Here is a 15,329-nt window from a genome sequence, read left to right on the forward strand (position 1 = left end):
AGCTTCTTTGTGTACACCACTCAGGGAAAGTGCTTAAGAAGGGCTCTCACACACACACACAAACACTCGCTCACTCACTCTGTGATAAATCTTCCTGTTAATGTGCATAAGCTCGGAGTTATACACTCACAACTGCTTTAAAAGCAATATTAATAGCGTGTTCGTGTGTTTCTTCAGGTTTCAATGGTTTAACACGCTGGTTATGATAAATGATCAACGTGCTGTAAAGTGGTTTGACATTGATCAACAAGGGCAGTTAATACTTAAACAGGACTGCAGCGTGACAGGTCGTGATACACAGTTTTGAGTTTCCCTTTTTAGGCTTGATTTTTATAATATTAAAAACAATGACATAAGCACCAAATAACTTTATATGTGTACAAGGGGACAGCAAATACAGTGGAAATTGTAATTCAAAATACTGTGGCAACAATAACTGAAAATTACTTTTAAAACTCCTTTTTCAGGGAGTAAAAATTACTTTTTCTCCCTAAAAGGGTAACGAATTCCATGAAGTTAGTTACTTTTTATAGAAACCAATATGTAAAATAAAGTGTAACACCATATTCATATATAATGGTATTTACATATGTTATCCACATGAGTACATACCAATAGTTACAGGACAAAGTAAAAGTTTTATAATGCAATAAAACATTGAATTAACCGGACCAGCAAAAAAAAGTAGGCCATCACAGGACTGTTTATTTGGTTTCTTAGCATTAGTTTTCTGTATGCTACCACAGTACTTGCAAAATATGCAACAAAACCAGTTAACTTTGAGGAAATAAACAAAACTGGGTGAAGTCAGCTCAAATTACAGGAAAAACTGGGCCAATTCGGTCAAAAAGGAAAAAAGATGGATGATAGGCACAGAAGATAGGAGGGGTTAAAGACCAAACATTACGCTTTACATATTTCACCCACAGTACATTATTTTTGGGTCCGTGGATTACTCAAACGATTATTGGGTCACAACTTAAACCAAACCCACAAAACACCTCAAATGAGCTTCGGCACGTCACATTTCAGGACGAACATCGAGCGATAAAACCGGCGGAACAACATGGTGTAAGTGTTATGTTGTTTATCGAGTAAAAAATATCGCTGTGTTCGTGACCGTTGTGGGAAATGTTACAAAAGGAAACGCTGCTGTTTTCGGCTATCATGCTAGCGGCAGATTCCGTCGTGTAAACTGCGACTGCGTTTTTTCATTCGCGTGATTTAAACGTAAACGGTAGGTGTTTTCTTGTTTATTCGTGTTGAATGGTGAGGGTTAAAGCACATGAATGTGGGGGAAAATTTATTTTTTAAGCTTCTTCCTTAGCGGATGGTGACTAGTCATATGACTAGCCGCAGTTAGCTCGAGCTGATTTCAGTTAACGTTACATTTGAACGTGTCAAATATAATTTAGACGTTAACACACTGCGAATATAACTACCTGAAAACTCAAGTCGTGTTTTAGTTGGTTTGTATTTGAGTGTTTTGTAAACGTATAGATTTGTTGGTCGTACGTTAGAAGCTTTAAAATGACATCAGGCTAATAGCACAAGTATGCGGATCACAATTTGATTTAGACTAACGTTAGTCATATTAAGCTTTTATTTGTGCCCGTTTTTTATTTAAATCATGTTGATTTATCTTTATTTCCTCTAAATTGGTAATATTGAGTTTGAATGTACATAAGCCGTCAAATATAGATTGGATATGTGAAGTGTTTAAATTAGCATAACATTAAATGGCTTTATTTAACTTTTAACCCATTAAATTTGACGATTCCTGCCTGAGTCAGTTCTTGTTTTAGCACGTCTTGTTATTCTTGATACGAGGAGGAGTCACAGGTTTTGTGTGCATAACTTGAGTTAAAAAAGCCATTCTGACGAATCTAATCAATTTAAATTTAATGTTCCTCTTTTTATTTGTCTTTCCAGTGATGCATCTGCAGGAAACATCAGGTACACCGGTGGTTTGTGCTCTCCATGACTGTAACATGAGGACCGGTGGAGAATGACATCTTATCTCTACTGTTGATACTGAAAGCCAGAGAAAATGAAGAGGGTGAATGGATACGTGATCATTTATTTAGTGTCCATGATTAGTTTTAGTGTGGCAGGGCCTTTAAACATCTCGGCAGTGGATGAAGATGCAAGAGAGAACGGGACAGAGGCAGATGGTGACGGCTCGGTTCCTGTGGTGCTCACCAAAATAAACCAGATCATCGCCCGGGAGGGAAACTGTGCTTTAATTGACTGTAATATCACTGGTGACCCTTTCCCAAATGTCCAGTGGTTCAACTCACACGGACACCTGCTTGACACACAGATGAGTGGTACGTTTACTGTAAAAACACCTCCCAACACCAATGCATTGTCGTCTATCACTAGGCCTACATCTGGTTACTTCATTCATTTTGATGTTTTAAATGTATCCATGCAGACTGGATTTAAATCTTATCTAATATTCCTGCACTATATATAATAGAATTTACTTCTTCCATTATGATTCACCCAAATGGCAGTGTTTTTTAATAGTTAACAGCCCTATAGTGTCTTATTACTCTTATTATTTAATTTCTTGATCAAATCTATGAATTTGACTTGAAAGATGAATGTCCTGCGGTAAATATATCTCGCATGCGGATTTCAATATTTCAAAGCTGATAGAACACTAATGCGAAAATTGCTTCAGAATAAACGTTATTTACATTAGACATATCCAGACAAGCAACTTTGTGAATGACCGATTTACTTGTCCAAAGGATAAATAACTTATTGCATATAAATAAATCTATATTTCTTAAAAACATTTTTACTGATCCGAAATTTCTGAACGATGAATGCAACAACGACTGAAGACGAACAAACGTCAGTCGCAACGTAAACATTTTGTCTTTGCTGCGTCTACATATTCATAATTAAATCCTAATCAACACTTACTGTAGACGTCCAGTGGTCTTAAAATGCAAATGCCTTCGCTACAAAAAAAAAAAACACGTTTTGTGCTGATTTTAGAGGTGTTTGAAATGTGTAAACATTTTGGCAATGACCACAGTGGATTTTTTTCCATAATTCATTATATCCTCTCCTGAGATTTGAGCTTAATCCGTTACGCAATGATTTGATCTTTTAATCTGTTGGTCTAAAACGTGAGTCGGTGATTCTCAGCTGTAGTATAAGTGATGTTTGGAGGATTAGGTGTGTGTGGCAGGCGTAGCGTATGCTAAAAATACTAGCAGTGTTTTACCAGACGTTATATGGAAACATCTTTGCTTTTCATTTGGGTGTGTTACAGTGTGAAGAATGAGCGTGAACTAAAGACAGTTTGACATGTTTTGTCTTGCCAAAAGACTTGTTGACACATTACTTATTTAAAATGAGATTAAATCATAATGACCAGGATGACTTGACTGACATAGTTGTTGGCTTTCAACGTTAAATGACATTCACAATCTATTTAATTTTCATACTGTATTTCAGTGAAGCAAAAAAAAAAGCAAATGTGGAGTGGAGTTTCGCTTTAACCATCAGAAATTTGAAACTTGAGAGATTTAAGCCTGATTTCGATTCATCAATGCATGTTATTCATTCACAATAAGACCAGGGGCCTGTACCATGATGGTAGTTGAACAAACTCAGGGTTGCATGATTAGTTTCGAGTTGACAAAACCAAACCAATCCAACCAGGCCTTCGTTGGTACAACGATGCTGATCATCAACTTTCTCTGTCAACTCAGGCTTTGATCCTGAGTTTAGGAGTTTAGCTGTGACCTCAGTAGTGAACAGCCAATCACATGCTGAGAAAGAGTGAAACTCATTTAAAAACTCATTGAAATTAATTTCTCGCGAGAGAAGTACCGCAATACCACTTTCACGGTACATAAAACCCTAAAAAACTGAAACATAGCTGGCTAGCCACCTAAACCAGCTTCATGGTATAGACCCCTGGATTTTGCTTTATGAAAGTAAATGGTCTATTTAGATTTCATATTATTGACTTTACTTGCTAACTATTATAGGTATAGTCTGTGTAAAGATCAAATGGTTTTGCTTTGCTTACATAATTGCTGAATTGTGTTGATCTCTCATGTACTACTAGCTCTAGCTGTACTTAGTTGAATTTAGCTCTAACTTATGATTAATTATGGATATTTGGGTCAGTTCATTGGATTAACTTGACATGGCTAAATTAATATTACAATCAATTAATCAGTTTGTCCAACAAACTCTTTTGATTATTAATTTATTCTAAGAGAAGGGTATTTTCCATGGCCATAGAAGAATAATAAGGTCTTAGCATGTATCAAGATCGTAAAAGAGACTTTGTTTGCAAGCCGTGAATCAGAACCAAATACATAAAGTGCCCCATTTTTATTAACTAAATCATAAACATGACTAAACTAAAAAAACATAGATTTGTTGGAAAACGGACTGAGAGATGGACTGATGTAAAGATGTAGAAGATCCATCTAACTTTGAGACGAACCAACAGCATTTCATTTTCACATTTCATTGAATTGAATAGTTGCATTTGTATTGGGAACAATTCTTCAAGTTGTGGAAAATTGAAGTCGTTGAGGGTTCCGGCAGTGGCAAGTGGAAGTTGTTTGAAAGTTATCTTTCTCCATGAGCACTTGGCTAGTTTGGGCCTGTTGAGGCCACGCCGAGCGAGCACCCAGGAGAAGTGAGGAAGTCGGAAATAGAGCCAGACCGATTTATCGGCAGGCCGATATTATCGGCCAATATTAGGCATTTTCCGAACTATCGGTATCGGCAGTTATAATGGCCGATAAATTAATATTTAAAAATTCTAAAATAAAAACGGACGAAACACGCTTCAACCATGCCATAAGTGTTGGAGTTGTATAGTTTGTCCACCAGAGGGCACTCTACACCGTCCCTGTTGGCAACACTTGTGTATAACGCGCCACACATCCTGCTGATCCAGCTCATCATAGACTAGCTAACCACAAAGCTAGCTAATGCCACTATTATCAGTCTGTTCTGTTGTGACCATAAAAGCAGACTGATCTCATGAAGTAGCGTGTGTATGACACGCCAATTCGTATTTCCATTTTTGGCGAGCTATCAAGACGTGTAACCGCTTTTCAGCGTGTTTATGAACGCCGTTGACTTAACGTTATTACTGTGTATATAAATATATGACTTACCTCAACCCCGTCCCTAAACCAACCCGTCACTGGGGTTAATGGCATTTATGACTGTTCCCTTACCATCCTAGGAAAAAAAAGATGTAGATCTACATTTTGCTTCGTTTCGCGCGGACATTTGACGTGTACAGACGCGCGGAATCACTCGTACGTTAATGGCGTAGTACACGCGGATAGCTCAAAATGCGTAGAGATAACACGCGCCACTTGACTCGAAAGTGGCGTGTATGTTTACGCAAAAGTCATGATGTCATGTTGATAAAAGAAACAAGTTTCTTTTTAAAATGCATTATCATATTATTTTAGTTAAAACTCATGAATAACTACAAATAACTAATGTTAGGGAAATCTGTTAAGGTTTTGTTGCGCGTTTCTGAAATTTAAAAAATGAATAAATAAAATATATCGGCGATATATCGGATTTTAATATATCTCAGGAGTTTTGAAACAAAGACAACAACCAACAACGACTCTTCCGACTAGAGTCCGACCGATAAAGCATTTTGAAGGCCGTTACCGATCGGACTTCAAAATGCTTTATTGGTCGGGCTCTAGTCGGAAGAGTCGTTGTTGGTTGTTGTCTTTGTTCCAAAACTCCTGAGATTGTCCTTGGTTCTTTGTGAGAGAGTCTCTAAGGGTTGACTGGACCATATTTCATGCATTTCCTTTTTCGTATATGCAAGGTGAAATGTCCGAGTGGGAAGGTTGCTCTGGTTAATTTACGAGTCTTTGTCCCAAGCGTGGTTATACCTTCATTAATGCTCAGATAGATATAACACATCCACACTGCATTCTAGAAGAAGGTGATGTACATCAAAGTGTGAGTCATTAAATGAGGATAAATTAGGTAGGAGGCATGATACAAGTGAGGTTACATTGATCGTTAGTTGGTTGTATACCAAGGTACATCCCATAATAATATATACATAATATAGTACAGAAGACAGTAAACCATTTACACTGTTTCTTTCACAGTTTTATTCATGTTCACTTATAGATCAGCTAGTCTATGATTAATGCAGCAAAGTCTGTATTAAAGATTGTTTCTGTCTCTTACGCACGTGATAAAACCTCCTTAACATAACAATGTTTCAGCCCTGGTGTTCGTTTTATTTCCTTTGGTATGTTAGATTTGGAGTTTCATAAACCTTTGTATATAATGAATAAGTAGTGTGTGTGTGATGGGTCCAGACCCTACACTCAGGTTGCTTCCAGTTAGAAATCCATTGGCAGACTGGTGCCAATTCGTTATTGATATGGAGTTTATAAATTCCTGGAGCACTTTTAACACTTGTGCATTACGTGTGAGCGTCCTTTGGACCAGGTGGAAGGTTAAAGGATCGGAGATCAGTTTGTCTGGTTTCTACACAAATAAGGCAGAAACTGTCCCCGTATCAGTGTCCGTATGTAAATGTATGGATTATGCAAAGTCTGTTAATCGTGGCCACAGTATCCATGGATCCATGTTTTGTTCTTTCATCTAGAGCATTGGGTTTACAAGCAGTGTGGGTTTACGATTTGCGTAACAACTACGCTCTTTTTGCCTCTTATCCCAGTTTCACTTTTGTATGCAACTGTATATCAACTCACCACCTTTTCTTTTGTTGTTGTAACATTTTTCTTGCATTATTGAATTATTATATGTTAGTACTTGATTGTGATCTGGCAAACTATCTGGTATCTATGTCAAAATTGTGGCCAGTGAAATTGCTGAACGGCTAGTAACTCTGGAAAACCTTTAGCCACAGTCCCTGCTGAGTAGAGCCAGACCGATATATCGGCAGGCCGATATTAGGCATTTGTCAAACTATCGGTATCGGCAGTTATAATGGCCGATAAATGAATATTTAAAAAATAAAATAAAAACAGACGAAACACGCTTGAACCATGTCATGAGTGTTGGAGTTGTATAGTTTATCCACCATAGGGCACTAAGTCATCAGTCTGTTCTGTTGTGACAATAAAAGAAACAAGTTTCTTTTTAAAATGCATTATTATATTATTTTAGTTAAAACTCATAAATAACCACAAATAACTAATTTTAGGGAAATATGTTCATTTTTTGTTGCGCGTTTCGAAAAAAAAAATATCGGCCGATATAACGGAAAATCAGATTTTAAAACCAACAAATATTTGTATCGGTTGGGCTCTACTGATGAGCAAAGAAGTTAATGACACACACAAACACAAAATTATTAAATACTTGCGCAGTTGTGTTTGGAGTCTGGAGTTTCATTTGTAATAATGCATTAAACATAACTCATCATTTTGATCCAGGCTGTCTTACAAACACATGCAAAAGGCTAGTCTTATATGCTTTTTTCTGTGTTTTTTGCATTTTAGTTTTGTTTTTTGCATAGTGAAGTAAAACAAAACCTGCAGCTCATATTTTGATGGTATAATCAAATATGTCGGGTCATTAAAAACAAACTCTGCACATTGTTTTACTTTATTGTTGTACGTATTCATTTTCGCTGAGATTTCACTGAAGTTCAAGATATGCTTTGTCTTGAAGTGAGCGGATTAGACCTTCCATGATCTCCAGTGTGTGAGTTTTCTCTCTCTTCTTCTCCCTCAGATGGTAAATGGTGGCTTCTGGACAATGGCATCCTCAACATCACCAGCATCACGTTTGCAGACCGTGGCAAATACACATGCGTGGCCTCCAACGCGTACGGCAAGGCCAACTGCACCGTGACTCTGCGTGTGGTCTTCACCAATGGAGATATGGGGGTGTACTATATGGTGGTGTGTCTGGTGACGTTCACCATCATAATGATTCTCAACATCACTCGCCTTTGCATGATGAGCAGCCATCTGAAGAAAACCGAGAAGGCCATCAACGAGTTTTTCCGAACGGAAGGTGCGGAAAAGCTTCAAAAGGCCTTTGAGATCGCGAAGCGTATTCCCATCATTACCTCAGCCAAAACGCTGGAGCTGGCGAAGGTCACGCAGTTCAAGACCATGGAGTTCGCGCGTTACATAGAGGAGTTAGCGCGTAGCATCCCGCTCCCGCCGCTGATCATGAACTGCCGCACCTTCATGGAGGAGATCCTCGAGGTCGTCGGCGTGGAGGAAATGAGACACACCTTCGTCCGACAAGCACCCGAGCTTCACGAAGGCCCCGGCGGAGTGGTCGTCAGCACTTCCAGGGACGTTTTCTCAATCTTGCACGAGAGAGAGCGGGCGAGGGAGAGGGAACGCAGCGAGTCTCCGGCCGCTGACTCAGACGACGCGTCGCTTCACGAGCAGCCTCGACACATGGCCATTCAGGTTTCCATTCATCCGCCGCTAGCTGACGCTGGGTGCTGTAACATGGAAGCTCCGCCTCTTCCCGAAGTGGTTTCCCCACCACCTGTCGATCAGCTGCCTTTGGAGGCGGAGTCTGAAGAGAAGGAAATCAAGGCGGAGTCTGTCGAAGAGGAGGGCGTGACGACGCAGAATACCCAAGTCATTTACGAAAGCCATGTGTAATATCTTAAACTAAGGGTAATGAGCTCGCTATGCATTCTCTTGGGGAAAGAAAAAAGGTCAAGATTTGATTTTCTTAGAAGTTGCATTTGTGTTAGTGTGAATCTCTCAAAACTTAAAAAAAAGAGTGTCAGGGTCGTATTTCGTCGTAAAATCAATCGAAAAGAGAAATAAAATAAAGCTTTTATGTTGTAACTCATTTCAGTTTAGCAATTTAAACCCCGCTATTGTAATGCAATACGTGTTTTTCTCATTACTGTACATTTAAAATATAGACATCATGCTTGTGTTTGAATCAATTTACAATTGATGCTGATTAAACAGAATTATTGTCAGTGCAATAATTATGCGGATATAAATCAAAGGGTATTTGCATTATATAGTGTAATGATATTTTCTTCTTTTTTTGCATTACGGTAAAGATAATTTGGGGACTAAATTCGCTTAAAATGACGTTCACAATCCCAAAAAATTATTCATGTTCTTAAAAATGTAATTTTCCGTTTTGGAAAAAAACAAACATTTCTTTTGGTTTTGGGGTGAAATATTACCTTCTCACTTCTTTTGAGTTTGACTTGTTAAATTGTTCTTCCCAATGACAATGAATACTCATGCTGAATGTATTTTGAGGCAAAGTTCTCGGTTGATTTCGAAAATCCTGGTTTGCCCATGGATTATTTCTGTCTTGTGTAGTTAATAGAAACTACACAAAGTTCACATCTTGTGTCTTAATCGACAGACAGGAAGTAGTTTTACTGTTGGATGTTGTTACAGATTATCCACTTCATGAATGAATGAATGAATGAGAACGGACGACTGATTAATGCATTTGGCTGAAAGAAAAACACAAACCATTTGAGGCTGTAGTGCATTTTCCATTTAATAGAAATCAAACATTTTTCACTAAAGATTAAATTATGATTTTTGCTTCCTCTTACAATGCATGAAGAATGCATGTCAATCTTTTCTCAATGCTGGATTTGGAGAGACTTTGTGTGTTCTTTATCCTTTGTGTCATGTTGGCCAGGTAAATGGCATCGACACCTTGAATAACATTGAGAAATCTCAGTTTTGAGGCATTCGACTTTCCACTGGAGTCCTTGTACTGTTACTGTAATGAAACATAGTATTATTACTTTATTAGTAAGTGTTTTAGTCTCAAATGCACAACTTGGTGTCTTTTTCTTTCTTTCCTAAGAGTAAACTGTTGCAGGCGTCTTTGTTTCATTTGAAACTCTACATAACAGAGTCTTGACGATGTTTAATCTCCTGTAATTTCCCAAACCCATAGTTTTGCTTCTTAAAAAGGCTTTACCTCTTAGTTTCAGTGCAAACGTGTTCTAGTTCTTCAATGTTGCTGATCTTGCTTTGTTGGACGTCTAACGCCGGAGTGACCTGCAGTTTGTCCAACGCACTGATGGTAACATCTAAGCACTAGTCATTCAGATTGTTCCTGGAAACGATGGCCATTATACTCTTCAAAACGCTGTTTAAGTAGTGAAATAAAGCTGCTGTTGTACCAATGATGTTCTGTGTGTTTGCCTTCATTCGGGTGAGGAGCTTTTGTATCATCCAAATCTCTCTCTTCATAGACGCTTGCTGATCTCAGTGCCTTGCAGATCATTTTATTTTCTCAGATCCTTGCCTCACAAATACATTTTTGTTGTCTAGTGTGTGTTTTTTTTTTTATTCCACTCAAACGTTTTGAATTATAGTAGATTGTGTTTGAGTGTTCGAATAAAAGGTTTTCAGTTAAAATGCTGCGGTAAATTGTGTTAGATATATATATGCTACTGTTAAAATGCATGAATAAACTGCTGTAGACATTTGATCTTGTGCTCATTGATTTGCATATGAAGATGTCTGATTTTAAGGTGCAAAATGAAAAATTACTAATTATTCACTTGACCTCAAGTTGGACCAAATCTGTATCATTTTTTTTTAACCTCGGAACAATAGTAGATTTTTTTTAATGTTTTTTTAATTAATTTAGCTTATTTTTGATTAGACATTGATAGCAGTCATATTGCATAGATTCACTGAACAAAATATACCATCTGTAAGAGTATAATAATAATAATTGTGCAACTGTTTACTCATTAGTATAGTGCAGTGATATAAATCACTCAAAATATGCAATTTAATGTTATATGTATATTGCAATTGTATGTAAATGTAAAACTTCTGTTGAAATGCTGTAAAGCGTTTGCTCATAAAGCAATATTAAAGGGTCATGAAACCCCAAACCAAATTTTCTGAGATTATAACAGAGGTTTGTGTGTTGAACACCATTGAAGACAATGTTAGCATCTGTTAGATTTAATAATAAGGTTAAATTTGAGGTTTTTTTCGTCTTTCGTTTTTTCGTCTTAAAATCTTCATCGTAGCGGGTGACGTGGCAGTGCACTGCACAGTGCGTTGATGACTCATCGGTGTTATCCTATGAGAAGACACGGCCTCTTAATTATTCATGACACCACGTGGATCTTTCCAACGACAGACATGAAAAACTGTGATATCGCGTAGTAAGATGAGAGAGGCAATCATGGGACGCAAACTATTTGTTTTCATGGTGCAAAGTCCAAGTGCGTTGAATATGTTCCCCGAGATATTGCCAGGGCTAGACTCTGACTCTGGACGGTTGGTTTGCCATCCACCACGGACACATCTAAAGATGATCTAAACTATAGTGTGTGCCGCGAATATTTTCGCGAGAGAGCTGCGACAAGTGGAGAACAAGTTGCGTCTTGCGAGTGATGCGGTATCCCGAGGACTTTATCCCTTCAGAGGTGTGTGTGTGTGTGTGTGTGTGTGTGTGTGTGTGTGTGTGTGTGTGTAAAATGATAAGTCATTTATTATGAGGGTTAAGAGGGCGCGTAGGCTACCCAGATAGCAAACTGACATGAATCAACGTGGAAATATGACATCGAAACAACGTTGATCTGACATTGTTTTGCTCATCGAATTAACGTTGAACCAACGTCAGACGCGTCATTCTTTCAAAACTAACGGAAAATCAACTTGAAATCAACGCGTTGTTTCAACGTTATAAAAAGCAAACCAATTTTCGATTTCATTTAGCTTTGAAGAATGCCGCGTCTGACGTTGGTTCAACGTTAATTCGATGAGCAAATCAACGTTGTTTCAATGTCATGAGAGACGTCGTTTCCACGTTGATTCAATGTCAGTTTGCTGTCTGGGTATGCACTTTCTTTTACTGTCTATGACTATGCACGGAACGATTTTTTTAAGCGGAAAATTAATAATTTTTTTCTGAAATGTAGTGTCTATATAAACCACTATATATTTTATAATGACATTATAAATATACATGTAGCAAACATATGTTTTAATTAGAATTACGATTATTGTAGGCTAATATTTGTAGTAGGACATTCAGTTACTTTTGAAAGGACGATAATAAAGTGTCAGTGTACTTCATAAGACTTTAACTTTGCCAGCTATAAAAATCTAGCATTTCCTCACGTTTTACCATTGCTTTTTATTGACAGTCGAAATACATGGGACAGTGACAGTGATGGTCATACAACACCCAGGCTGCGTCCGAAATCGCGTACTATGTATTACATTTAAAAAAGAACGTACTTCGCGACCGTTAAAAAAGTACGTTCTATATAGTACGAATACGGGTAGTATGAATGAGTTCCGGACGTACTACATGCGCCATGTTGGAAATGTCACATGACATGCGCTGTCATAACAGCGCGGCAATTTAAAAGAGCCCACCTTTCGCGCTGTTTTGCTTTGTTTTCATCTGCGTACGCTTTTTCAGCTGCTCGTAGATCATGCCTTCATCGAGACCCAGACAGCAAACTGACATTGAATCAACGTGGAAACGACGTCTCAGTCTCATGACATTGAACCAACGTCAGACGCGGCATTCTTCAAAGCTAAATAAAAAAACGAAAATTGGTTTGCTTTCATAACGTTGAAACAACGCGTTGATTTCAAGTTGATTTTCCGTTAGTTTTGAAAGAATGACGCATCTGACGTTGGTTCAACGTTAATTCGATGAGCAAAACAATGTCAGATCAACGTTGTTTCGATGTCATATTTCCACGTTGATTCAATGTCAGTTTGCTATCTGGGGAGCTTTTGAGGAGTTTCTCAAATAAATTAAGTAGCATTTATTTACCTACCTATTTATACATATAAGCATGCGTGTACCTGTTCCCTCTATTGATTCATTCATTGATGGTAATAATAGCACAAGCAGTGTGCCTGCTTGTATATATCATAATATACAAGTTTGATAAAAACTATAATTCAACAAAATTTAAGATGTCACTTTACATCTGAAGTCAAATATACTAGAGCTGTGTCTGAAATCGCTCCCTATCCACTATATAGTGCACTATATCGGGTGTCAGCCATTTTGTAGTGGTGTCAGAATTCTGAGTGAACGACATCATTCCCTACATTCATTCACTACTTTTACCCACAATCCTCTCTGAATTCGAGTGTACATTCGATGTACACTTTCTGAAGCACTATTTCCCCGAGCGTAGAGCAATTTGTAAATAACTAATTCATTTTTAACCAGCAGAATAATAATGCATCACGATGCACATAGTTGACTGCTTGAATGTTGTGAGTGTGTGAAATGTGTGTGATTATGTCCTTGTACATGCTCTTAACTAATTACCCCTTGTGAGATTAATAAAGTTGATAAAGTAAAGTAGTCTCGCTTTTAGTTACGTCTTAACTATTGTAATATTTCGAAGGGCAAAAACATGAACTTTAAGCATTGGCTTTATTTTTTCCATCAGCTGTCAATTCAGCGCGAGGGCAGCTTAGAGAGAGTAAAAGGCAGTAGCATAGCATTAGCACCTCGATCAGCTCCACCTGCGTCCCGCCTCTTTGCCCATTTTAATTTATCCGGTAGTGACGAGAGGTCGACGCACTGCCAAGATGGCGACGGCCAGCTCCGCCCACTTTAGGGTTCAAAAACGCTCTTCAGAAACCTATGGGTGACGTCACGGATACTACGTCCATATTTTTTTACAGTCTATGGTTTAAACCAGAGATTAGTGGAGGATTTGAAAAATATATGTTAATCGTCGTTAGGAAGCGTATTCATTCGGATATAATAACGGTCGCCGGAAGGCGCTCGACGACACGTTATCTGTGAGCGTGAGAGTGCAATTTCAGTCGATGAAACTATAAAGCTGGCACGGAGGTATAATTACAAAATAAAGTCATTATGATTGTTATTGTTGTTAAAATTATTTTATTAAGTAACGTAAGACAAAAGGAGTTTTATCAGTACGTGTGACGAGGCCTTTTCTGCGACCGCTCCAACTCTCCGACGCACAGTGTAAACGTCAGCGTCCGAATTCACTCACTTCATCTCGTTCACTCCTCGCAGATATAGTGCACTCAAGTGCCATACACTATATAGACCATTTCACAAGATGTAAACAACACTGGTCCAGAAGCACTTCCTGTTTCAGTTTTTTAACACTACATAAAAGCTGGGATAAAATACAACCAACAGAACATTTAAAACTGAATCAAAAAGTTAAACAAACATCTTTAAGAAGTTTTCTTTACATGTGAAATAAAGAAAACAGTTACAAACTGAAACAGGAAGTGCTTCTGGAGCAGTGTTGTTTACATCTTGTGAAATGGTCTACAGGGATTAGTGAATGAGTAAACGAGTGAGCGGTTTCAGACACAGCTTATATATATATATATATATATATATATATATATATATTCATTTATTTATTTATTTTTTCATTGCCATTACAGCGAAATAACTGAACACAAATATACAACACCCTTCCAGAGCTGAGATATTGAGATCCCACGTAGCATTTATGCATTATAAATATCTCAATATCTCAGCTCTGGAAGGGTCTAGAGCCTCCATTGTTGCACTCAGGTCTACGTCTCATTGCCCTCTATCAGAATCCAGAGTTTCAAGAAGATTGGAGAAACTTTTTTTTCGCACCAAAAAAAAACAAAAACGAAAGGGGTAACACTGTCGTTTTTTTTTCTGGTCGAAATTTTGAGTTTCGATATCTCAGCTCTGGAAGGGTCTAAAGCCTCCATTTTTGCACTCAGGTCTAACTCTAATGGCCCTCTATCACAATCCAGAGTTTTGAGAAGATTGGGGAAACTTAATCCCCCCCCCCCCCCAAAAAAAAAACGTAAGGGGTAACACTAGTTTTTTTTTTTCTGGTCGAAATTTTGAGTTTCGATATCTCAGCTCTGGAAGGGTCTAAAGCCTCCATTTTTGCACTCAGGTCTAACTCTAATGGCCCTCTATCACAATCCAGAGTTTTGAGAAGATTGGGGAAACTTAATCCCCCCCCCCCCCAAAAAAAAAAAAAAACGTAAGGGGTAACACTAGTTTTTTTTTCTGGTCGAAATTTTGAGTTTCGATATCTCAGCTCTGGAAGGGTCTAGAGCCTCCATTGTTGCACTCAGGTCCAAGTCTCATGGCCCTCTATCAGAATCCAGAATTTTGAGAAGATTGGGGATACTTAATTTTTCGCCCAAAAAAACCCAAAAAAAATGTAAGGGGTAACACTGTCGTTTTTTTTCTGGTCGAAATTTTGAGTTTCGATATCTCAGCTCTGGAAGGGTCTAAAGCCTCCATTTTTGTACTCAGGTCTAAGTCTCATGGCACTCTATCAGAATCCAGAGTTTTAAGAAGATTAG

At 38.0% G+C, this 15,329-nt stretch overlaps 1 protein-coding gene across 2 annotated transcripts; it reads left to right on the forward strand.

Moving 5' to 3' along the window:
* The first annotated feature begins 859 nt into the window (after positions 1–859).
* mfap3l (microfibril associated protein 3 like) lies at positions 860–8,895 on the forward strand. 2 transcript variants are annotated; one of them, XM_039659252.2, is made up of 3 exons: positions 860–1,071; positions 1,933–2,330; positions 7,747–8,895. In XM_039659252.2, the coding sequence occupies exons 2-3, from the start codon at positions 2,051–2,053 to the stop codon at positions 8,640–8,642; spliced, it is 1,176 nt and encodes a 391-aa protein (XP_039515186.2). In that variant the 5' UTR covers positions 860–1,071; positions 1,933–2,050; the 3' UTR covers positions 8,643–8,895. The 2 variants fall into 2 exon arrangements, with proteins under 2 accessions (XP_039515186.2, XP_039515187.2); XM_039659253.2 differs by lacking the exon at positions 860–1,071 and adding an exon at positions 1,097–1,237.
* The last annotated feature ends 6,434 nt before the right edge of the window (positions 8,896–15,329 follow it).

This window comes from Pimephales promelas, chromosome 1 (genome assembly GCF_988280905.1).
Source record: "Pimephales promelas chromosome 1, fPimPro1.hap1.1, whole genome shotgun sequence".
NCBI classification, from domain to species: Eukaryota; Metazoa; Chordata; class Actinopteri; order Cypriniformes; family Leuciscidae; genus Pimephales; species Pimephales promelas.